At 37.6% G+C, this 26,978-nt stretch overlaps 1 protein-coding gene across 1 annotated transcript in view; it reads right to left on the reverse strand.

Moving 5' to 3' along the window:
- Positions 1-26,978, reverse strand: part of SLC36A4 (solute carrier family 36 member 4) — an 88,721-nt gene that overhangs the window by 53,678 nt on the left and 8,065 nt on the right. Inside the window, 7 exon segments of the mRNA XM_059465814.1 lie at positions 12,528-12,626; positions 13,336-13,563; positions 22,181-22,265; positions 23,475-23,570; positions 24,826-24,914; positions 25,931-26,021; positions 26,542-26,665. Coding sequence (XP_059321797.1) covers positions 12,528-12,626; positions 13,336-13,563; positions 22,181-22,265; positions 23,475-23,570; positions 24,826-24,914; positions 25,931-26,021; positions 26,542-26,665 — 812 coding nt within the window.

The following is a 26,978-nucleotide window of genomic DNA, read 5'->3' on the forward strand; positions in this document are numbered from 1 at the left end:
TTCTTTATATATTTCAGAGCCTTCACTGCTGATGTTGCTCCACCAGAAAAGAACCATAACTTAGACTGTAACTTGATCTGGTGGGGAATGCAGAATTTAAACAACAAAGAGTCTCAGAAATTAAATCAATTTTTAAATGAGTGTCGAGCAGCAGGAAGAATGCAAAAAGAGACACGTCCATAACAGACTCTAACCAGGGTATCTGCCTTTTAAATCTTTTTATATTTTAACAAAGTTCTTTTCACAGGCAGACAAGATTATCATAGAATTGTTTCTCTGAAAATTAGTTCATAAATTAAGTAAAGATCTAGTGGCACACACTACATTCAATGTTCTTGATTCCATAAGGAAGCACTGAAATTTTCTTTTTAAATTTTTAACTATGCAGACATTTTTTATCTTTAGTATTTAAACCCAAACAGTTTAGCATTTAAACCAGAAGATCTGTGTTTCTCCAAGAAAACAAAAGCATAAAAAAATTAAAAGCAATTTAAAACCATTATAGGACAATGTTCTTAAGCGTACACACTCTGCTTTTTAACTATCCACAAAACCAAGTTTACTCATTAAATGCAATGATATAATTTCCTGTATACTTATGAGTAAATCAGAGTAAAACATATCCATTTAAACTCATGTTCTCCTATCAACATCTCCTATTTAACATTACAACTTTCATTTTTGCTCAGTGTAAGGAAATGAGACACTAAAAGAAATACAGGATAATAAGACTGGTGGTGATAGACACATTAACATACGTAGACCGTGAAGTTATATTTAAAAACACTAATTCCTCCCAGCTTATCCTTGAGTTAGTATCAGGACTACATGTGCCTCCAGGCTGAACAGACGAGAATGCTAATGCAGCCTTTTGTGCATCACTCAGACCAGGTGAGAGTGTCCCTGCCCAGCTCAGCACGAGCCTTCCCAGGTTCAAGTTCCCTCTCTGAGCAGCAGCAATCTCAAGACAGTCGTCATTGCAGGAGATGCTTCCCTCACTATAACTGATCCCCAAAGAAATCATGCAAAGAACTTGAGCCAGGTTTTAGAGAGTACCTAATATCACCCACTCCAGACAAGCTAAAAAGTTCTGTAACTCATGGGATTAGCATGACACTGAGTAACAACCAATTACATGTATATTACCAAACTCAGCCGGCTCCCTAAGCTGTTGAAGCCCCTCAGGATCCAAAAGATCACTGCAGCATCCACAAGGAGACAGAGGCTGCCAGGAGATATGATGTGAGCCAGTGCTTGTTCTGACACTGGGTCACTGGTGGGCAGCTACTGGATAGATCTTCACTGTAAAATTTCTTTCCAGTCCCTGCACAGCCCCTCTTGCAATGACTTCAGAAAACCTAACATTTCATCTGAATGCAAGAGACAAGGTTCTTTTCACAAATGCTTTTTAGTCCTGGTTTTACTGCTTCCTTCCTGGAACCAGGAAGTGAGATAAGATTCAGTTTCATATATACGTTTTTAACCTTTTTATTTAATGACTCTCTTCTGTACTTCTGATTTACATGCTGTGCTTCCTTCAAGCTCTTTCGCCTTCACGCTAGTCCCTGTCATAGCCTTAAACACCTACAAAATCAGATATTTTAGACTAAGCTTATTCTTTTCCTAACTTCTCAATTTCCATCCTTTTTTTCCTCCTCACTGAGTAAACTCTCTATCTAATTTTTCTCTGTCAGCTGCTTCACAGAGTTTTTCCTACAATTTTTGAGACATTTGCACACATCACTACTATTATACTCCCTGAAACTTAATACTAGATTCTTTTAGTTACAATCAACCTTTGGCTTCTTAAAATTGCAAAACAAGCACAGTACATCTTCCTTTCATCCACCAAATAAATTCAAAACTAGCCATAATTAACTGGCAAAGAATCATAACTGAATGTTTGAAATAACCTGGCTAATCTGATATCATCCATTATGCAAAGTGCTTTCCCCTTCATTTCAAGCTGCCTGAAGTAGGTATAAATATTCCCAGTAATACCATTGCCTCCTCATCCCTTGCCTTGAATATCCTGCTACACTCACAGTCTTCCTGCAAATAAGCTGCAGAGGACTGCCTAATTTTAATCAGAAATCTCTACTGTACTTTTCATATAACTGCACTAAAAAAAAAAAAACCCTACTAGAGAATTTGACCTGCAGACAATCAGATAAACTTTTATTTAATTTTCATAGCCACTGAAAGCTAATCTTGGAATGGATAGCTTAAGAGCAGATGTGCTTAATGTTTAAACACATAAAGTCACCTTTCCATTTCACAGGAAATCCCATTAAAATGACCATCCTTTATCCCCTGCACTTTTAAAGTAAGTATATCAGGCAAACAGCTATATAGAAGTTTTGATTGGCTTAAGCTAGACAACTCAAGAATTTTGGAAAATTAAAACCAATATATTTATCAATTTACTCAGGGAAGAAAAGTATCTAATAATGCTCTACAGCAGCAAAATAAAGCCCTGTTCAAAGCAAAAAAATCTGATATCAAAGGTATTCAAGATATGTAAATCTAAATTCTATTACCTAACCTCCAAAGACAAATATTAAGTCCTCAGCAGACAAATGCAGTGCAAGCCTGGCCCATTCCTTTTTGTCTGCAGAAGATACCAATGAATTCATCTGCTCACTGAAAGGTGGATTTGCAACCACACAGCCTATGGGGGAGCTGCAGAAAAAGTACAGTTACCTCAAGTAAAATAATAGTAACAACGTACATCATTATTATATTACCATGGTTGCTTTTCTGTCCTAGTGCATGTGCTCTTGCACTGCACAGAAAAAGGTCATGCAATATTTTGAGCAACAGGCTTCTTCTATTCCATCACTTTTAGGTACACTTTTAAAGCTCACTCTCTTTACTAAGCCACAGAACACCACTATTTAGAACACGTAGAATAAACAATCCAATTTTCCTTAACAGATTCCTCATGACTGAAAACAAAAGGGCAGCTACTATTACCCAAGGAAAAATGCAAGCCAAATGGTGACTGTACATCAATTTTTATAGTAAAAGTTTTATATGAAATAAATAAACCCAGAAGACAAGTTCTCACTACAGAACACACTGCCTTCTGAAACCTGCTGAGCAATTCCAATCACTCCAAAAACCAATCTCCTCAGACTCCAGTAAAGCTCCTTTTGACTTGTTTCACCAGGAAAAAGAATTACTCACCTACACAAAAAAACCAAACTCAATCTACCACCCTATTCTGATGGCCTTGATTTAACAATGCTTGAAGGAATTGTGTAAATCTTACCTAGCTTGCCATCCAAACTTTGCACTCTCCAGGGGTTCTTATTTTTCTTTTATTATATTCAAGAATTTATTTATCACTTTATTATTACATTTATTTAATCTTTACCTTCCTCTGAAATTTAACAGAAGTTCTGCAAGTTTGTGTATTATCATGTCCTATGTGACTTTGTGAACCAAATCCAAAAAATTTCTCTCCAATGAAAACTGGAAATGATAAAGCAGCATTTTAGTTCAGTCATCAATATTTTAAAATATTTTTAAATATCTGTCCTGTCAAAATCACTGAAGTGTTATATGCTTTGCTGGCCTTTACAATAGTATGTGGTTTTATCCAGCAAAAGATAAATGCTAATAGAAAATTACGTTTCTAATTTATCAGACAGTTCCAGTCCCCAGCCACTTGGACTGCAGCCTACAGACTATACAGCACTATGGTCTAACACGTTCTGAATAAGTTATGCTACTCTCAAAATTTCCACAAGGTAGGTGATAAAAAAAAAAACCTACTTAGAAATGCAAGTGTTGCTGAAGGGTATATTTCAATCTACTGCAATAATACATAAAGATGTAGTATATGATTGTGTATTTCTGGACTCTTTCTGGCTCAGGAGGTAAAAATGAAATTTCCCAAAGCTGTAATGGCACTTAAATTTTTATGCCAGCCAATGATCAAACCCACACTGAATTTAAGTCCCCTCAAAATAAGTGACAATGATTACTAAGTTCTCACCTATCCCGACCTGTTCCTTTGTAAGCAAGAGAAAAAATTTACAAACTTCAATCTGTTGCAATGGAAAGGTTTAAAATAAAACGTTTTCCCAAAAGGTCTTTTGTCTTTTATGTGAAATGCTCCTCCACCCATACGTTCCTTTATTTTCTAAGGGGACACAGAACAAAGTCTGCACATATTGCAAGGTCCTGCATGGGGCTGTGCAAATTTCATAACTGCAGAAGTGAAAAAATAAATTACAATGGTTTCCACTGAGGACTAATGAGTATGACAGGAAATAAATGGGATTAGAGACCTACAAAATTTTTTAACTTTAAATACAGAAATTTCTCTGCCCTGGGATAAGGAGCCTTGAAAATACAGACATATACACTCCTGGATCAACAGCTAATAAACAACAGGACCCCAAAACAGAAAGTGTTTTGCATGTCACATCTTACATTTTACAAGGCCATCATTGAAAGAAATAACCACCCAATTCTGAAAAGAAACCCCAACCAATCCAAACAGAAGGAAGAGAAGGCACTGACAATTTCACTTTCTTTAGAACAGTTCCATACAACTCAGCTTGCCCTGAGAGCATGACATGCTTTGACAGCTACACTACCCATCACCCTTCCCATGACACACTCACACAGCTCAAGCACAACACCAAGAATACACCAAGACAAGCTGAAGGACACACCACATCACTTCCTGCTATAATCTTCTCACTCCAAATATCTTCCCCATTACAATATTTTCCCTTTCCACCTCTCCCATTTCTTTTAGGATTCTTTCTTCTGCTGCTCCTGAGAAATCAGTATAATTTTTCAACCACAATGTTTATTAGGGAGCCATCACTGATGCCTGCAAAAGTGTTCAGCAGTACATTACTAAGGGCTCTCAACTCTGGGAGAACATGTATTAATACAAAATTTTAGGTTTAGGAAAGGTATTCTTTAGTGAACATTCAAGAACATTACTGAGTTAAAAATTCTTTTGACAAAATGATAGGTTTATTAATACCTAGTATTTTCAGCCATATAATAAAGTCACTTTTTTTCCAGCTGCTGTCTCCATCATCCCTCATTCAATAAATGTAAATGATTCATGATTTACAACAGATTTAACTTAAAAAATAAACATGTTGGCAAAATATTTAAGAGGCAAACTAGAACTTAAACTTTATTTATTGTTACATATAGACACAAGCATTGCACACTGCAATGCTACTTTCATCAATGAAAAGCCTGCACAGAGGCTATTATAGATGGTAAAGTTAAGATGCTGCTGATTAAATGACAGACATGAAAGTCTAAAACCAAGGATGCAAGTATTTATTCTAGGTAGCTGCTCTCTCCGGGAAAAGTCATTAACATTTCTGCATCTTCAGGGTTATATTCAAGATCTTTCTCACATCATGAAGACTTACATTTAAATACAACTTGGGAATTCCATACACTGCAGGTAAGTGCTCACTCAGAACATAACAGAAAGGAAATCTTTTCCAAATGTCACAACTAAGTTCAAAAAAGCTGCAGTTTAGAGGACTTACAGAATGGTGGGCCAGGGGAACAAAAAATCTGGCTCCAAAAAAGCAAAATAATTTGGATGAATATTCCTGCCTGAAATTATTTAACTATGTTTCTAATTATATATAACATCATCATAAGTAGTTTGTGCATCACTCTGCCTCTACTGCATGTATAATTAAGGCAGACACATCTTCCATCTAAGACAGGGTCACATCTAAAAGGAAAATTGGCTTTTGTACCTCACTGAAGCTGTGTCTCACACCCCAAAACCCACCTGCCATAAGCTGGCAAGGCAGAGCATGACAATTTGGCACTCTGACACTTGCTCCTTGCCTCCTTCTTCCAAGTCACCAACCACAAAATGATTAAGAAAAGTTTCAGGCAAGTAAGCAGTAAACTTAAAATGCCTTTGTTCTACGATTGCGTAAATGCATGTATATCTTAGGTTTTCTAAAGAAAAAGAAACATTTGAATGCTGCAAGCATGTGTGTGGGATGCTGCCTGAAAGAATGTTATCCTAGGGACTTTCTGTTTGTGTTATTAAGAATTGCCTTTAAAATAAGAAGTAAAAAAGTACAATATGTAAAAAACAATGGTTCTCCAGGGTGAAAGCAAGTTCCTCCATTCTCAGGAAGTGCAGATTACTGCTAAGGAATATTTAACTTGATAAAGAGGTGATATCAAGTTGTCTGATACTTTATCAACATTCATCTGAATTGGGGAGATGTATATTTTTAACAGTTTCTGATACAACATCTTTCTATCTGCTGCACCTAACAACATTCTCTGTTTCTAACACATTTGCTCATCACCATTTCCTGATTTTGCACAGTAGCTACAACACACCTCTTGCTAACACAACATGTGAAGTCCACACTTACCATGTACATTTAGTAGTAGGTCATGTCCACAGTCATCAAACCCAGTCCAAATGCAAAGACATGCTTGTCCAAACACAAAACCATCCTCAGAGAATTCCCACCTTTCACATTTTGAGGATACAAGCCTTTGCATCATCAAAAAGAACACCAATGGAATTGATATACCTTGGTCCAAAGAGCTGATGCCTCAAGTAGATTTAGATGATGTCAGGTTACCTGTTAAATGTCTGCTTCTGATAAATACAGTCTGGTCTTAAGGACAAGGGAAGCATGCCACTGGGTTTCTTTTTTTTTTTTTTAAGGACAATACTAATCTGTCAAAAGAGTTTTTGACAATGAGAGGCTTTTATCTCAAAGCCACAGGCCTAACAAGCTCATCTGCATTACTTCCCAAATCCAAATAATGACATTTTAAAACGATAATCCACTTAGTTTTCTCTTTTTAAATCTTCTGGAATTGGTTAGCTGCTGCCTAATGTGATTCCAGAGCCTGTCTTCTGGTATACAAATACCACCCTATCTTCAGCTGCAAAGCTGTGATATCCAAGTTCAAAAGCAGTTTGAATAGACATCTTCAAGTAATAGGCCAAAATATAAGAAGTCTTATTTTCCAAACCTGAAATTAATGTTGGAAAGTAATGTTTTTCTCTTCACTAAGCTAATCTGTCTGCAGCACTCAACAGGAGGAGAAAAATCACACTCAATTGTAAAAACTGCAGTCAATGTAGCATATTTATATGTAATGGAGAAGGAAAATTATATTTCTTGTTTAAATATTATGATTCTATTCCATCCTTCTTCCTCCTGAAGCTTATTATAAAGTATCACTTTCACATTTGGATTTGGTTTTTTATATCTAGAACAAGAAACCCAAGCAGACTTTTGACGCAAAATATTCATTAAGTGTAACTGCTATTACATAAACTGAACATTATGCAAAGCCTTTACCTGCACATGGCAATGCTGCAGACAGAGCCAAGCCTGAAGGCGCTGCTTTACACCCTTTTAAAAAGGGCGTTCAACACTTTTAATTTCATTTTGGACAAACTCAGTCTGAAGTTACTTTTAATTCAGTAACAAAATCTCACATTAATTTTTAAATCAGGCCTACTCACCTCTGGAATATGAAAGGAGCATTCTAACATGGTTCTTACAAAATAATGTTTCATGTTCTGTGAAAGACATCTTCACTCTACTACATCACCCACAGTTCCTGCATTCAAGGAGTAGCATTGGTTCTCTCTTCTGTTCTGTGGCCTGAACACCAGCCCCGTGCTTTGCCAGGCAGCATCATCTGGCACAGGGAACCCACAGCCACAGAGAACCAAACTACAGAGGGAAAGCAGCAGCTGCCACATCTCCCAGCCCCAGCAGAGTCCTGTACTCAAAAAGGTTCACTGAGGGCTGAAGATACATTTTCTCCACTTTGAAATCCACATTCTGTCCCTGAGCCAAAATCTTCACTTGAAGGTTTAAACAAAACCAAACATCTTATGTGGTTTGTTGCATCTGAGAGGAATAGCAGATTTGTCTTTACAAACAAGCTGTGGGTCTGCTGGTAGATAAAACTAGCACTGGGAGATAAAAGAAACAATGGGAAGGATTCCACTGATTGATGAATGGAAAAAGATATTTGCTTTTACAAACAAACTTTATGTTTGCTGATAAACGAAATCAGACATTGAGAGACGAACGAAATAATGGGGAAGAAAAACCTCTAAATTCCATATCAATTAAAAATTAAAAGGGAGGGTTATACATTAGAGGGAAATCTTTGGTATCAGGTGTATCGGGGAGTCTGTACCTCTCAAGTACCTCAGCCAGTGGAGAAAGAGAGAAGGGAAATGTGGCTGGGAAATCAGGATAAAAAGGAGGCTGCATCCTCCAAAAATTTGAGAGATCCCAGAATGCTCCATGGTCTCTCCCTTTATTCGAAAAAAGACAGAAAGGACTCCTCTGTCTCCTTTTTGGACATAAACCTCTGGTGTTTGTGGATTAATTTTCTTAACACATCCACTTGGGAGTACTGCATTTCTGTTGCCACTGCTGTTCCACAAACTGAACTGATGTCACCAGTCAGTAGGATTTTCACAAGGTCACCCTGATCATGGTAAAGTCTAAACTTACAAGTGATGAAATCCCATAACAACTCTCAACGCTATGAACGGTAACCCCGAGACTGACAGTACTGAGCTCTCAGCTGCTGTTTGCTACCTCGGGGTCACTGGGTGCCCCTGCTGCCAACTTCTGTTCCCACACAGTAATGATCCCCACCCAGCTGTCAAGACAGCCACCATTTGCAGCAGCAACCTCAGACCAATCTGGAGTAACCCCATTTTTACAGACATCTCTAAGTGGCAGCAACTAAATGAACAGCACAAGCAACTGACTGCAGCACTTCTTAATCCTGTTACAAGCATCACTCAGAGTGTAGCATGAATTAACATTAATCAGCTCTTCAACAGCTCTAACCTTACTCCTGCTACAGCAATTGCAACAAAAAACAACTTGCCTAGACTTCAGCAAATTACCAAAATTGCTCAAACCTGCTATCAAGTAAGAGTCTAGATGGATCACAGGCAAATATGAACAGCTCAATTCATCACATTAATATCATCAATTCGTCATATTAATTGTTTTCAATTTAACGAAATATATCTCAAAATAGTTTTATATTACTGGCTGATGAAATGTTTAAACTAGCTCTTAGTACCACCCAAATGCTACTTTCTAGGCACTACCTTGGCTTCTTTGAGATCTTATATTTCAAATATAAATAGTCCACGTTTTTGTTATTACAGACTCAAATCAGTAAAATTGAGGTTCTTCAAGTATATTTATTTAGGGATCGACTATACCCAAAGCAACAATATTCCAAAATCCATACTGTTGATTTTCTTACAGCACTATGACAGCTAATCAGTCCTAGTCTAACAATAGATTTTAACCAAAACCCATGTTCATACACTCATCATCTGTGAGGCAAACATGATCTCTCAAGATCAAGAGGAAAGTTCTAGTAGGAATCTGCTGAATCATTGCAGCTCTCTGAAACATGTTCAATTTAGCGAGCAGGTCCTCTGTTTTATTAGTGTCACTAATTTTTATTAGTTACTAATGAACTATAGTCATATTTTAAGTGATGACAAGTGCTAAACCGAAAGAAAAAAAAATTAAGATATATGTATTTTGGAGCAATGGGATGAAAAAAAACCCAAGCAAACACACTAAGGGCAGTTTCCCTCTCTTGTCAGGTTCTGCTTAAGATGACTTCACTAGCCCAAAACCTCAGAATTTCATTGTCCCTTTTCATAACACCAGTAATCTGGCAGCTCTCAAGATGAGAATTGGCATAACACACATTCAGATTCAAGGAAAAGGAAAAATGAGACCTCATAACATACCATAACTGGTATGCCAACTTATTGTATAAAATTAAGCAATCAAAATCAACTTTTCTGAGAATTAAGACCTTAAGGCATCTGTTTATAATGCCATGTTCAGACAGCTTCACAGTAATACTAGATATTTGCAAGACATTCCAGAACAGAACCTAAAATCAAGTATCTAAAAACGAGACCAAGATTACATAAACCCATTTTATGTGCTTGCAGTCAGACAAGAGCAGACTAAGGAGCCAATTAAATTAAATGGAGCCTTTTTTTTTCCTTACCAGAACAACTCAACCACATGGATCTAGGAACGGTAAGACAGGGGGTAACAAAGTTACCACACACCAGCTACACAACAGGTTTATGATGGCAACTTCCTGAGCTATAATAACTAGTTATCAATTAAATCATTCACCAAGAATTACATGAAATACTAATTATGTAAAGAGGAAATGTCTTGCTTTGCTTCACTTATCTTTTTTTTTATTTCATGCTTCAACAACTTTGTTTAGTTCTGATTATTCAAATATATGAAATAATCTCTTCTTCAGATCTTCTCTATAGTGAATGCAAATACAGCATAAGCATGCATGGCAAACATGCTGCATGCCTAAAATATCCCTGAGAGGCAGGGACATCTTAATACCATGCTGCATATAATGAACAGACATTAAGCTATAGATTTTCACTTTCATTTCAGTTTATAAAGGTAGCCATGTTATATTAATGGTTTTTTGTAATGTAAGCACACACACAAAGTGTATTGAACCATAATAAACATAAACATTTAATTAGTTTGTAATACTAATAACAAGGTGAAAACTTAACCATGCTTTCAATTTGCTTTGAAGAGGGAGTAAATTATCACCAAGTAAAAAACAGAGACAGCCTATGCAGAAATACATGCAATACATACATAACACTAATATATAATAATATAAAGTAGCATTTTTACATTTTAAAGGTACACATAGAATAAACCCTACATCATTAAGCTCTTGAATAAAAGAGAGATAAAAAAATAATTTCCTTGAAGATGTCCTTAGTAACAACCAGGGAGTCAAACAAGCAAATGCTCTGGGCAATTCTTTAAGAGGTTTACATCAGAAGTCAATGCTGCCACTACTGATGTAAACTTAAGGAGCTGTCTAATTTGGGATCCAATGTGCCAGCAAATAATTACAATAAACGAATTCCCTACCTATAATTTAATAAACTACTGCTACCAAATGATAAGCCCTTCACCACCTTCCTGAGGCTTACAGAGCTCTCACTTGGGATTCCCTGTGTGCAGTACATGAGCAAACCTGACAAAACAGGGGCATGCATCAGATGTACTATGCATGACACACACAGCAAGTGTACTCTGTCCCAGGTAGACTATATAACCAAAAAGTAACAAGCTTAGTGTAGTCCAGTCTGATTCTCTGAGCCTGTGGAGGTTTTTTTGCCCAAGACCTGTAGGTATCAAATAATCTCAGACAAACAGCTGATTTCCTATAATGAAATTTCCACATGACAAAAGATGTTCAGATACACACAGATTTATGGTAGGTAAACCTCTGAATCAATCAGTTCATATGTGAGAAACAGTGGAAAATATGTTACAAAGTATGTTTTCAAACTAAGTAAAAAGGTTTTCCTATTCAGCTATTCTGCCACTGACAACACAACAACAAAGTAAAATAATCTGGTTTAAGTCAGAATTGACAAATCTAAAAAAGAAAACAGACTTGAAAATCTTCTGTGTTATATGAGTGACAGACAATAATTTCAGCTTAACTGCATGCTGCTTTGGAGTTGTTTTAGTTTGGGTTTGTTCAGAGTTTTTTTGGGGGATGGGGTAGGGACAGAAGGAGGGTTGGTTGGCTGGTTTTTAATTTTAAACATAAACTTTAAGCATAACACTTGCTTAAATATGTAAATATATAACAAATAAAGTATGCACACTAATTTCCCCAACAATTTATGACCTACCATTCCAAGAGGCCTCTTGAGCTACCTTTTAAAATATACCACATGGAACAAAAGTGGTTAACTAATGAGAGGAAAGCTAATGTCTCTGCAAATAATTTGATGGATGAAAGGATGAGTGTTAACATCTTTGAAATGGGTCTTAATATCTCTACTGGCTTTGGGCAGCAGGTTCATTACAGAGCCCCAACAGTCTGGCTCCTGAAACAGCCAAGTGGGCCTGCACAATCCTGAACTTCTGACCTTTGGGGTAAAACAGTAGGTTCAAGGGGGGAATACGTGGTAGGCAGTTCAGGAAGGCTGGACCCTCTGAGTACCTCAGCACTGGGGAAAGGAAAAGGGCAACATGCAGCAGGGAATCTGGGATAAAAGGAGGCTGCACCCTCTGAAACCTTGAGAGAGAAAACCCCACAGGTGTGTGCCCCAGAGGACTCTGCCTTTGGTTACATAAAGTTGCAGGACTCCTCTGTCTCCTTTTTGGACATGAACTTCAGGTGTTTGTGGATTTTCCTGACACTAACTATTTGGGACTAAATGCATTTTTGCAATTTGGGACAGGGCTAAGCATCCAAGCCATGGGGATGTTGTGTCCACAACTTTCACCTTATTTGATTAATTAATTAATTAATTAATTAATCCTTTTCACACGAACACAGGAGATTAGTGCTTTACAAAATCAAAAAAATAACAACAGGAGTAAAACTGCCTGTATCCCCAGCACAAAACCAGTGATTTTGAAGAGTCAGTGAAAAGCACTTACCACACCAATTCCTTCAAAAGCAAATACTGCAGTCCCAAAAAACAGTGGGTATTTCTTCCAGCCAACCACAGGTGGCAGTTTTCGAGGATCTGCTAGATCCTGAAGAAAACAAAGCAAAACAGTGCATTACCTCTTCCTACAATTTTGACTGATGCATTATGTTATACAAAAGAAAATTCAGTACATGTTGATAGTGGTGTATATGTTGCTGTTTACAATCCCTGGTTTTCCTCCCAAACCTAGTCCTCTATACACATTTATAGCCACCTTCCCACATGGAAACTTGCAGATGTATTTATTCTAGATTCCATCACTGTCACTAGAAATTTTCACATTTAATGTAACAAATCGGCGTGCATAAGGGAGCATCAATTAAAACAGAAGGGAAAGTGCACATCTCAAGTCTTATCTTCTGCAAACTTCTTAGTGTACTGCTCTTTCTAACCTGCTTTCATACTGCACAGATATTCTTTAAAACCATAAGGGACACTAAAAGAACATCTCTTTAACACAAGACAAAGTTCTGCAGAATGATTAATTACTATTACTATTAATTATCCAATTTTTTTCATAATTTCTCCTGCCTCCTTGCTCAGTCTATATTCTCATTGCCTCTCTCCCCATGCTCCACTTCCCACTCATGAAAATAAATATTTTTATTATCTTAAATTAAGATGCCTTAAATAAAGTTAATGTTGCCTTTCAGAAATTGTCAGTCAGTATATATCTATCAGAAACCAACTGCCACATTCAACAAACATAACTTGCCACACTGAAAAGAACAGATAATAAACTTTTTTATACTCACTCTAACAATATACTGGTAAATAATCACCAGGCTGACAGCCATGGACAGATTGGCAAGCAATGAAAGCAAGGACAGGGTCTTAAGGTCACGAATGAAGACCAGGAGGACCAGGAATGGCAGGAAGCACAGCATGTATATTCGTAAATCAGTATTCCTTTTCTCAGAGGAGCTGCCAGTGGCACTAACATTCATGGGAGCAATCTTACTTTCCAAGAATCCTTCATGGACCTTTATTAAAACAAACAAAACCAACATGTTAAACAGTGGTAGAAGTGAGTATATGGTCACATTGCTGTTTTCCTACAGGGAAGTTTGTCTCTCTGCTCCACCTGGTGAGGGACAGGAATTTTGAGATCTCTGTATGTGTACTCAGTGCAGAGGGGAAGACAAGGCACTTCTAGCAAGTATTTCATACTTAAGGCAAATGATGAAATGAGGGCTTGAAAGCATCGTTATCCCACCACTGAGGAAATTCACACATGCAGTTTAGATCAGAGTCCTTTCAGAAAGGGAGTTTGGTAAACTGGAAGCAAGCCAGACAGATCTGGGCCTAAAACTTAAGAGTTAGAATTTTCCTGGGGAGAGGAAGTGGGTTAGATAATAAAATGCTATTGCACTTGAGTTCAAAGCCTAACAACCTTATGCCTTCACCATACACATCACAGCAGCATACATACAAAATAATGTTAGAATATGAACATGCCTGCCTTTCCGTTAATTCAAATGATTTTGTTTTCACTCTTCACTTTATTAATGAGTATTAACTCAACTTTTAAAACCATGACAGAATTGAGAGTTCTGTATCTAATAAACTGATACAAATTAATGCCTATAAATTAAAAGTAGTACACAGTGTGAAAGTGCATTAGGTTTTTTTGTACATAACATTACAATAGCTGCATGTAGTGCAAATCAGAAGATTGAGTTTGGAACTCTTTATGACTCTCACTGCTTCTTTTAGGAAAAAGTCAGCATGGCTGCAACTGCCAAAATTTGTTTTGTGGAAATTTACACAGCCATCTGTGCTATGCACACCACAATCAAAACATTCAGAGCTACTGGTGATTCTGCTTGCTGCAAAACAAGAACTGTTTTATTTGTTTTAGATCTCCTCATGCTGTTTCCCTTAGGTATCCTTTTCTTCTCTACCATTGCATTCAGCATCTTCCAAATGAGCCTATGACTGTACTTAATCTGCTCATGCTGTATAAAGCCTTTGGCTTGATGGCTACAAAAACATACCTAAACAGCGAAAAAAAAATCCTTATAGCACAGAGACAAACAAAAATGCTAAACTGATATATAACCGAAATAACTTGCTTGATTTGCATTGTTTCAAACAATCCACAAATTCAGAAAGAGTCAATTAACTTAAAACTATTCAATCTGTAACCAAAAGCACTGTACTCTTTTTTCCACAATGAAAAAGAAAAAGCCAAATTATATAATTCTGCAACTGCATGCTTTCCAGAAATCTCAATTATATGAAAACATCGCTGGTCATTATGGAAACACTGATGGTTTCTACCTTGCAAGAATCTAAAGTGTCTTGCAAGACATTTAACATCTGGTAGTTTTCATTAAGATACCATTTTTACAAAGTTACAAAGAAGTTCTAATTACATTTAGAATTTAATTCCCACAGCTACAATAATTTGACTTTGCCAAGTTGTAAGTCAAACACTTAACCAAATTACTTCCCTAATGCCACATGAAGTAAAGCTCTCTGTGGAAGCTTCCTGCTTTCCCACTACACGTAGAACAGAAATGCAGAACAAGCACTTTAGGCCTTTCACTTTAACAGGTCTTGTGTGTTTACTTGCTTGCAGGCACTTGCAGGTAGCCAGAGCTGCTCTGCACACAAGGACATGTAAAAGAGCTTCTAAGAATCACAAAGTGATTTGAGCACAGAAACTCTCTGCTACAATAAACATTTAGCCCAGCATAGTCTTCAATTTATACAAATATCTGTAGCCTGATGAGCTATTAGAAAAAAATAAATACCCAAACCAAACAAAAAACTAGCAGGCAAGATACAGTTCAGGTTCTAAAATACATTTTTACAATACCACAGTATAAACCAGCTTCTACTCAAATAATTTCAAGTATTCAAACACATCAGTCTTCCCATAAAGACAAAGGCATTCCCTTAGTACACATAAACCCCATTAGAAAGTGCCTGAAGTCAGAAATATTTTTTTCCTATTACCACCACAAATTCCATTCAACTGGAGTTTACTGGCTAATACTGCTGGAAAATGCAGTACACAATAGTCTATAAAATCATATCCAAATTTTGGCCTACTGTGATCAGCTGCCCTGATGATGGGTGTGATAAGATCACATCTCCACATTCTGTTAGGTAAGTGTGGTCATACGAAATAGCCTTTATAATTATCTGCCTTTTACTTTTTCACAAGAGTACAGAGGGAAGCACAGAGAAAGAACATACTACACCTAACCACAAACCCTCCCCAACCTTCATCAGGTGAATGGATACTGATGCACAATCAGCAAAACACAGCTGACTAAAATTCTCAGACAGTGCCTCCCTGGCCCTACCTTCCCACCTCCCATTTGCACTTTCAGAATGAGTTATATTCCTGCAATAAATCACAACACTATAACCTGCTTTACAATACAGTAAGTGTGGTAACCCTTCTCCCTACATTGTTCCCTGATCCAGAATTCCCTGGAGAAGGAAATGGAGGCCAAACAGATTCTGAAAAACTTCATGACTTGCAGGAGCCTGTAGCAGGTCCCATTCCTTGAAATATAGTTTAAAGAAAGAAGTCAGGGCATCAAAAACATTCTAGCTGTAAGGGGAGAAAAAATAAAAAATATACAAATGATGAAATTCTTAACCTGCTCAGTACAGATTACTATTCTGCATTAACCAGATTTGCAGTCACAGCTGTCTTTAGTCTGAGATAGGAACAGCATCTACTTGTATGTTTTTTTACAACTTTCCCTTGTCCTCCCCTTTGACCTCACCAAGTACAAAACTTGACTTTATTTTCTAAACTCTTTGCAGTCCTGGCTGCCCCTAAGCCCTCCAAAAGCCACTTCTCCAAGGTGAAAAAGCCCAGTTTCTGCAGCCCTCAAAGGACAGGTGCCTCAGCCCCAATGATTTCAGCGGGCTCCCCTAAGCTCACTTCAGTCAGTCAATGGCATTCCAGTATTGAGGATATCAGAACTCAGCAGATATGGTAACAAATGGGTAGTAAGGATGACAATCACTTTCCTCCATCTACCAGCAATTCTTCTGTTCATACAACCCAGGATGCTGCTGCTTTTAGGGCACATTGCTGGCTCTTGATCATGACCACTACCCTCTGAATCTGATGACACAAACAGCTTTATTATCCCCTCTTTAGCTAGTTGTCCGTCCATCCATCCATCCATCCATCCATCCATCCATCCATCCATCCATCCATCCCATAATAACCGTTCTTGGATACAAGGATAATTACTGTCAGTGACAGCATGGAAAAACTTGCTAAATTCAAAGTGACATCTAGTGCTTTCTCATCATGTACAAATTCAGATTCATGGACACAGTTATACTGATAAAAATGCACAGGAGGACACAGTTTATTCCCTTTTGTGGATACATATACACCTTTAAATCAACTTTGTATCAAGAGAGCAGCTTTAACACCACCAGTCAGAGCAGTACCACTTACAGGCTTAGGCAAGACCAGAGAAAATATCCTGCAAAGGTGGATTTTGAGATGTGACAAAATGTGGGATCCTATACATTAGCTCAGAAGAGGCACACCAGATAAGATTCAGCAAGGCTTAATCTTGTGGCAGAACTAAACAGGCACCAGTTACTGACAGGCAGAAGAAAGCTGAGTTGGAAAGTAAGATGCAAAAGTTATGGAAAGTAAGGCTCACTACTCTCTCTCTTCAAATGAAACAATGGCTGTGGGAGATCTGACAGTAGAGTAGCAACGGAAAACTCTAATGAAGATGAGATTATAATGACTTTTTCAGGCTAACATCATCATGACTTTAAAGTGTTTTCCTAAATTTTGCTTTGAAAAATTGATCAGACAACACTTAAAACTGTTCCAAAAGTACCAAAATACAAAAGAGCAGGAAGAATTTTGGATTTTTAAACATTTTCATGTGCTGTTTAGTTCTGTGCAGATCTACTGCTGACTGTTAGGACGGACTATGATGCACTTTCTATCTAACGTAGTGTCCTAAATATTAGAATTAATATTACCTCAGATTTCTATTGTGGACAATAATCACGTTCAATCTTGCTCTGCTGCTCTCTGCTAGTGCATTACTGCATGTGGCAGTCATGCTGAGCCAAGAGCAGCCAACGCTCCATGTAACTGCCTTTGTCCTGAACAAAGCAACATGACCTGGTGTCAAACATTTCCCCAAACCACATGAGAAATATCATTATGGTTTTAGAAAGGAAGCACATAGACACTCTAGTCACTAAGCAAAGTGATGCCCCCAGACAAAAGATTTCATCAGGAGTTACTTCAGTTACTCAAGCATTAATTTACCATGCTGGTGTGATGTCTGGAAAAGTTTTTTTCACTCATTTACACAACCCAAGCATAGCATTCAGCTGAATACAAGAATATCAAACATTTTGCAAATCTAGATATCAAGTACCTTCTCCACTCAGAAAACTAATGCAAAATTAGAGGCTGAAAAAAATCCAGTTGAAACAACAAAACACTTCCTTTTTACAGGAACTATCTCAGAAGCATGAAATAATTCCATGTCCTTAGTCTCTTTAACTGAGACCACTGTTTCCTTGCCTGTGTCCCAAACCACACTCTTTCTGTCATGCAGTTTTATGGACTTTTCAACATCTAGTGAACTCAAAGCAGCAGTCCTTGAACTCACTTGTTCCTCCTAATTTCTTCCTTACTTAGCTCAGAGGAACAGCCAGTTCAACACACAAGGCCAGGTCTGGGATAAAATCAGTACGTTATCAGAGAGATAAAGACTATATTATAATCCTGCAATTTTGCATGAACAGGCCAAATAAATGTTTCACAGCTCATTTAGTTCTGGCACTTCCCTGAAACTTAATACTGTACTTTGCAGCATTTTTAACACATCCAGTTTTATGACTAAGCACAGTTCCCAAAGTTTTGTGAGGTTTTTTCCTAAAAAATTGGGGAAAAAAATCAGAATTCCACTACATAGTATGCTATTGATGGGTCATCTTCAGGGTGCTAAAGATCTAAAAAAATGCTCTCAAAAAGCAAGAACATGTTTTCATTTCTTAGCTTTATCAGCAAACAATGAAAGAGGACACTTGCAGAGAACTCAGCAAACATAGAGAGAACTCAGCAAACATGCAGAGAACTCAGCAAACATGCAAAAGAAAGGAATAAATTTTCCTTCACTAAAAAGGGTGGTGAGGCATTGGAAGAAGTTTTCCAGGAAAGTCTTGGAATCACCACCCTTTTAAGCGTTCAAGAAATTTGTGGATGTGGCAATTGGGACCATGGCTTACTGATGAACATGGCAGTATTTGTCGATCTTGATAAAAATCTTTGCAAAACCAACCTTCACATTTCCATGACTCTATGAAATGCCAGGACTCTTGACACAGGGTCCTCTGCTGTCCAAGCAGGAAATGCAAAGCAACTATGGCATGAAAGGGACCATGTTTTTTTGAGCACAGCTTCTTTTTTCTATCCCTGTGTGTTCCTACCCTAGCCTTGCTGTACTCAGCCCTCAAGATTTTCGTTCCAGCTTTACTGTTCTTCTCCAGTCTGAAACACTTTCACCCATAAGTCTCCTATTACATCCTGACAGAGTTAACCAGAACTTTTGTCACCAGTCTAAGTTTCTTTGGTGCTCCCGGAAAATATTTTTCCTTAGGAAAAGCTTGACTTGCTATTCAACATAACTGAAGATAGGATCTTGCATCACAGTGTCTGGGAAACCATAATGTAATGCAGAAAAATCTCAGTATAAGTTTCCACCAGTTTCAATGGGTTTAATTTGCACACACCAACATGCAAATATGATCAGCAAAGTACAGATTACAATGCAGATGTATCAGGTGTGCTATCAGTAGCAATTTTACTATGCTTTTCCTTTATCTCAGTTCTCCCATTCCTGCCTCCCCACTCCCTCTGTCCACCTTCCCCATCCTTTCACTACCCCAAATCATTAGAGATTTAGGCTGTACCAATTTTCATTCTTTGCTGCCCTCTACGGGACTGATTTCTGCAATAAAAGTTGCCAGGAAGAAACAAACCAGAGTTCTCCCTCAGAGAAGAGCAAGCACAGAGCAGTCCAAATCAAGTACATTTGGAAGTGGAACTTCTGAATTGCTTATGACTTTAATCCACCCATCCATAGGGTCCATGTTACAGGTCTCTGCAGCTACTGCTTTTGCAGCACTTGCCTTCCTGTAAGAGCTTTCAATATTTCCTCAAGAAAGCAACAAGTTTCCTGAAAAACATTTTAGGGGTTTTTTTCCCCCATCCTACAAAAGCCAAGGTCAGCAAATGTTCAGTCTCATCTTTTGCCTAAGGCCACAGCATAAACATAACTAGTTGATCAGGTAAGCATTTGATAAGAAAGGCTTTAATTTAATTTAAAACTTGCATTACAAGGCATGCATTAAAGATCTCATTTCAGAAGGCCAGCAAAATGACATCAGATAGTATTTTTAGCTTTAGAGACAGATTCTTAAGGCAGGAGTGCAGTTTTAAAGGCTTTTTTTTTTACTCCCACACAACATACAAATTACAGAGTACCCAGCTTCCAAATACACAGATTTGCCTAATTCTGATAGATCTTCATCCACAGACTTGGAAAACTTCTTAAACACTATACAAATACTCATCCACAAGGGGATGAAAAACCCAAACTATCTTCTATGTGCTAACTGCCCAAGGGGACACTCTTCTTCCCAATTAAATTAAGGTAAGCTGCTATGCCAAGACACCTGTTGCCTACCTTATGGGTAGAGTAAGAATCCATATGGACAATTAATGCTCAGCAACCTACAACAACTTATTCCTCACTTCACTACTCACAGGAGCATACACAGAATCAGAGAGTCACAGAAATGTTTGGGTTGGAAAAGATCCCCAGAATCACCAAGTCCAACCTTTGACCAATCATCACCTTGTCAACTACACCATGGCAATGTGTGCCTCATCCAGTTGTTTCTTGAACACCTCCAGGACTTCACCACCTCCCCACATAGTCTGTTCCAATGCTTAACAAACCATCCCATGAAGAAATTCTTCCTGATGTCCAACCTGGACCTTCCCTGGCATAACTTCAGACTGTGTCCTTTCAACCTGTCACTGGCTGCCTCAGAGAAAACAACAATCCCCACCTGGCTACAGCCTCCTGTCAGACAGTTGCAGTGAGTGATGAGGTCATTCCTGAGCCTCCTTTTCTCCATGTTTAACACCCCCTGCTCCCTCAGTCACTCTTCATATCACTTCCTCTCTAGTCTCTTCCCCAGCTTCACTGCCCCTGCCAGGACTCACTCCAGCATCTCAGTGTCTTTCTTGAAGTGAGGGGCCCAGACCTGGACACAGAACTCAAGGTGCTGCCTCACCAGTGCTTGTATGGATACAGGTCCAAGGAGATTTAGACTCATCAAGCTTTATGACAACTGACTAACCATAGTTCCTTGAGCAGAAAACACAGCAGAGCACATTGGTAGTGTCCTGGAATTGTGAAAAGAAGAGAGGGCACCACAAGCTCAACGCACCTGTTTGAGCATCCATCCTGTGCTGGCTGACCCTCCATGGACCACGTGCTCAGACACACAAACTGCTGACTGCAACTGCCAAGTGTGCCCTGAGGAAGAACCAACACTCACCAGGACCCCATCAAGAGAATCCCCCTATGAGAAAGAGCTTGGAAGGACTGGAGAGCAAGAGACAAAGCAGGTAAATGAAAGCAGGGGGGACTGGAGAGCAAGAGACAAAGCAGGTAAATGAAAGCAGGGGCAGCGTCACGAAAGTGCCAGGCATGATTTTGTTTGCTTTTGTCAGTGATGGATGGCAGCAGGGAAGAAAAGGGGTAGCTGGGTTTTATTTTAAGGTTTGGGGTTGCTTGCAATCTGTAAAGGTGTTTGTGGTTGTGGGGATCCATTTGCAATGTTTAGTCGACTTCAGCAACTTCAGGCATAAAACTTGAAAGAAAGAGATGTGACCAAATGCAAAGCATTCACAGAAGAGCAAGAACAATTTTAAGATTATATCATGTCTCCCCTCTAAAAGATAGAGGGAAGACAGAATAAAAATATTCAAAAATATAAAAGATGTCCACAAATAGAAAAGAATAAATTACTTATAGCTAGAACATGAAAAAAAAGAACTTACAATATCAGTAAGAAATCTGAGGCTTCTATAAAGAAGCAGCTGTCTAACAGATAAAGAAAGCATTGGAACTGACTACTGAGGAAGCTGTAGAAATGTCAATGTCAGGCATTTTTTGGAACAAAAATCAGGATTCATTTAGATACAGTGGATTCTGTGAATAGAAGGGACTAAACAAGAACCTAAAAAAAAAATTCAGTTATGTGAAAAGGATAAAATATGCCCAGGAGTTTGGAGAGAAAAAAGGAAGTCAGCAGAAAGCCTAGAAAAAAAAAATCTGGGACAACTGGCTCCTACACCATTTTATGCGTTATCTTCCATCATTTCCACAATTAATTTTTAAACTCAACAAACAAGTCAGAAGGAAATACACACTTTCACCAGAGCTGAATGTAGTTCACCTTGCCCACTGCGCCCCTTTTAACCAAAAGCTTTATAGGAAATAAAAGTGAGGGAAAATGAATTTAAACCCTTAACGGCTTTCATACTGCAGCATTACTCACTTGTTTCACATTTTCTGCCAAGAACACAACATAAACGCCACAAAATCCCAGCTGTGTTATCACTAGGAAAAAGTCCACAATATACCTGAGGAAGAAAAAACAAACATACATTATACTTAAGATCCAAACAATTACCCCATTGCTACCTAATATGCAATTACTGCTCCTTTTTGGAGTAGTCAAAATGCTAGACTCAAATGCCACATTAATCTCACAAGCAGTGCAGTGCAGGTTACTCCTCTGTGATCACTGCAAGAACACTGAGGCTCAGACTGCTTTAGAAAAAAGTGATACACTTTTGGTGGCCTGAATGGTGGCCTGCAGACAGACTGCAATGAAACTCTGCTAGAGTCAAGCACAGAGCAGAGATCTGTCCCAGAGAATGGATTTGCTGCAGCATAGGTCTCTGGAGACCCCAATGCCCATTTGAGGCTTGTAATTCTTTGGTGCAATAGAAAATTATATATAAGAATATTAAAAAATCTATCAGAATTATATATCAGAAGAAACCAATTTTCCCTCTAATTGAGCTCTACTTCATCCCTATGAAGTCATCACAACATACTTTAAAACACCAGCTCACTAGCAAGATGCTGCATCCTGGAAAGTAATAGGAATTTAAAAAATTCTTCCACAAGTGAGGTAAAAACCATTTTAAATTAACGCTCAGCAATGTGTCTGTTTCAGATTCACAATTTCACTAGTGTGCAGTCATACCATAAACTCTACAAACAGCAACAGATGGCAAAGAAAAAATAATGTGGTTTTTTTGGTAAAAGAGAGATAAAATATTTAACAGACACAACAAGCCATTTATATCTTCATGTCATTATTGCAAAAACAGTAAATATTTCTCCATTATTTGTATGTTGTATTTAAACAGGAACCAAAGAATTGTTTTGCTTTGTCTCAGAATAAATATATCAAAGTAATTAACATTTGCAGGGTAAACCTGCAAAGCAGAGAAATGCTGGGAAAAGAGAATGAAAACTTAAACTACTTCATTGCATTAGACAACACAGAATGCATTTCTGGTTATAACACATCTCTTCCTATATTACTAAACAGAATTCATTTTCTTCAGAGCTCTTGCAGAACTGAAAATTGATATGGCTAATAAAGTCAGATATCCTCCCATCTCACCACTACCAGCTGGCAGGAGGAAATAACACTGCATAAGAGCATTTTTAAGGAAGGTAAAATCTTAGTAAAATAGACATCTCCTAATCATTCCAAGTGTAGCCATTAACTTTTAAAAATGAATTTACTCAATTCAATTCTAGCTCAAGCTTACCGGCCCCAAGAAGCTCGTTTCTGAAGAGCACTCAGGGGCCCCGCTTCCATGGCACAGCTGACTGTATCACTGTATCCCAGGGAGGACTTCCTCATCCTGATACCAAAAAGTGAAGAAAAAACAGAGTTACCAGAAACTATGACGACCCAGAACCCTACTTTGAAAATGCTGTTGGTCTTCCATGACTATACCACTTTGTTACCTGTGGCAACACTCTGCTGCTGAATTTCAGAGGTATGGTTTGGGCTTCTTTACCCCAGCAAGGGCTATTTAGCACTCTGCAAGCATGTGAAACACAGAGCTGCTTCCCCCCAGTTCAACAGTACTAGATGAGTTTCTTACAAAACAAGGGGTTTTTCTGATAAACTACTCCAAAATCATATTCTTCTTACATGACCTTAAGAAATTAATCTCGAATCTAAAAGTTACAAAGAACTTAAACAGAATTCAACTCTTGATGCACAAGCAGTTAATCACAATTGATTCAATGATCTTATTTCAGTCATCAACTTTAAAGACCATTCTAAACTACACAGGAAAAATTCAGGAATGAAAGGGTCTGTTCACAGTACAATATCATATAAACCTGGTAAAATAGATTTTCCAGCTACAGGGACATTAATAGTTTTGTGATTCTACTCAGTTCAAAAGTTCATTGCACTCCAAAACATGAGACCCTCCCACTGCTTCTCTTTATCACCTGACAGTACAATAAAAATATTTAATGAAAGTCACTATTAGTCAAAATTCTCTGTCAGTCAAACCTGAGTAACTGCTTGCCCACAGTACTGCACGTCACTTGGAGGAATATTTAATACTTATCTGCTCAATAGCATCATTTTAACACATTCCTTCAGCACTACATATTCAAAGAATCAAGTTGCCAAATTCAGAGACAGAGCTCACATGTAATCATGAAAGACATTACCAGTATTTATCTTTTACTCCTATAAAATACTTATAAACTGGGAATTCATAGATTATTTACATTTTTCAAAGCTATGAAGACTCAGAAGCTCTATGAATATAAAGAAGGACTTAAAATAAGCAATTAAAACTGTCAAGAGAAAGACTTGATTATTTGCCAGCAGGGAAAAAGGTACTGGACAAAACAAGTTAAACCAAACTCATTTTGTATTTGAGCAGAAAACAAATATGTTTTTTAATGTGTTGCACAAAGCACAGCTATCATTACTAGGTGCACACTAAGAATTTGAGAAGAAGATTCTAAACTGACAGAAGAAACTGCTACAGTACCAGAGTATTTTGTAGACCAAAAATCACAAAAAGAAAAGAAGAATTAAAAAAATTAATTCAAACTCAGCAACTGAATGAATAGTTCCACATTTACCTCTGACATAGAGAGTGGCTGCAACGTACCAAGATGTGCATACAGTGAACAGATATAACTCCTATGAACACAAGGCTGATTGGTCCAACCTGGTATGGAAAAAAAAAAAAGGGATGACACAGGAAATACAGACACTTTCATGGAAGTATGCTGGGGAAAAATATTTACATGAAAAAATTTCACATTGTAGCAAACAAAGTAATAATTAAAAATTTTTCACTCTCAGCAGGGTGCTGCTGCTGATGTTTCATGTCATCCCTTACTTTTAGTTCACTACTTAAGAGAAGGCTATTCAGGGGTGATCAAGCCATAAGTACGAAATGAGTACTTCACGCCTCTGTTTCACTTGCCAAAAAACTTTTTCAAGAAAGAAGACTGCACAGACTGCACAATTCAGTAGTTTGAGCCACTTGAATGGCAATGACAGCAAAAGTTAAAAGCTCCAGACAACTATGAAATTAAATCATTTGCTTCAGAATAGAAGCTTGACCATAAGTTTTCACAGAAGGAACTTGCCTTACACCCATGTAATTTTCACTCTCAAACTGAACAACATGTACTATGGAATTACACGATTATTTAGTCATAAGGTGAAAATTTCATTTGATTAAATTTACCCTGCCCTAGGAAATGCATTGTTTGTTACCAGGTATAAACAAGCTGGGTTATATCCTATTTTTGCAGAAACACTAGATTGATTTAACAAACTGATGCTTCATCCTAAAACATACAATCTGTCTCTAGAGAAGTCTGTACAAAGATAAGACAATCCCTAGAAACAATTCCCATGAGACATCACAGGAGTCTGAGTAAATCAAAATATTTCTTTTTTTCTGACAAACTTTTTGTTTGGACTAGAAAAATACTTTGGCTAAGCAAAAATGCCACTCATGCAATGAAGTCTTCAGGGTGAAGCGGTAACTTCCTATAAAACAAAAAAATCTTAATCTTCACTACTGATTTCCCCAAAATATAGAGAAGAAATGACACAACTCTATCAATAAGGCAGTGACAAATAAGAAGCATTGAGATTTTAGTTTTTCAGGACATATATCTGAAAATCTTCCTAGATGATTTTTCTAGTCTATGAAAAAAGAATTCTTACCACAATGCCAGCATTTTTTATTGCAAGGGGAAGACCAAGGAGCCCAGTTCCGATGTTTCCCTTGAGGAGGTGAGTCAGTGTTTGTATAAACCTGAGGATAAAACGTCACATTAGAAGTACACACTGATGGGGCAGAGGGCAAAAACAAAGCCTCACCCTTTCTCTATAATAAAATGATAAATTTCAAGTTTCAACTTAAAATTTACAGTGGTCCAGCTATTTTAAAGAAAGTGCAACACATTCAAATAATGTTTTTATTCATCCTTACATGTGAGCACCCTCAAATAGAACACACAAGTCTGATCTTCAGTTCTTTATGCCAGCTTGTGAGATGTTAACTTCTCAGCCATTTCATAGTTCTTTTCATAGTTCTAATCACTTTACAAATAGGAACCTTGAAATATTTTACAGCCAGTACATTGTTAGCTTCAAAAGAAGTGAGAACCTACTCAAAATGGGCTCTTTTTTGGGAGAATTATGCAAAGTCCTTATGTATAACCACAGAACTGTTGTTCTGCAGGTCCAAGAAGACCCTTTCAGAGTTCAGCAAACTGCTCATAATAAACAAGACAGAGGCAAGAAATCTGAGCAAGCTAAAGATTAACACATACGTAATGCCTTCCTCATTATCAAGCTGGTAGTGTGTCTTAACTGGCAGGAAAGTATTTTCATGCTCTTCATCTGAGATGCCATCTGAGTCTTCTTCTTCAATTAAAGGCTTCATTACTTCCATGCCTGTACAAAAGAGGTAACACTACATTAGCGTTAGAAACAAGTTTACAGTTCAGAAGTAAGACATGATTCAAACTTCCCATACAATGAGGTTCTAACATATTCCTAAATACAAAGATGATTTAAGCAGATATATAGAGCACAAGTTTGCACAGGATAGTCTCTCTCTTTAAAGTGCCACACCACCATAATAATAACTATTATTATTATTGTTGTTGTTGTTGTTATTGTTATGGCAAAACACTACAGTTTTTCATTAAGAAAAGCAAATTTCTATCATGAAAATGTCACTAGTTTAAATCACTTTGCAAGCTAA

Source organism: Ammospiza nelsoni, chromosome 2 (genome assembly GCF_027579445.1).
Source record: "Ammospiza nelsoni isolate bAmmNel1 chromosome 2, bAmmNel1.pri, whole genome shotgun sequence".
In the NCBI taxonomy this organism is placed as follows: Eukaryota; Metazoa; Chordata; class Aves; order Passeriformes; family Passerellidae; genus Ammospiza; species Ammospiza nelsoni.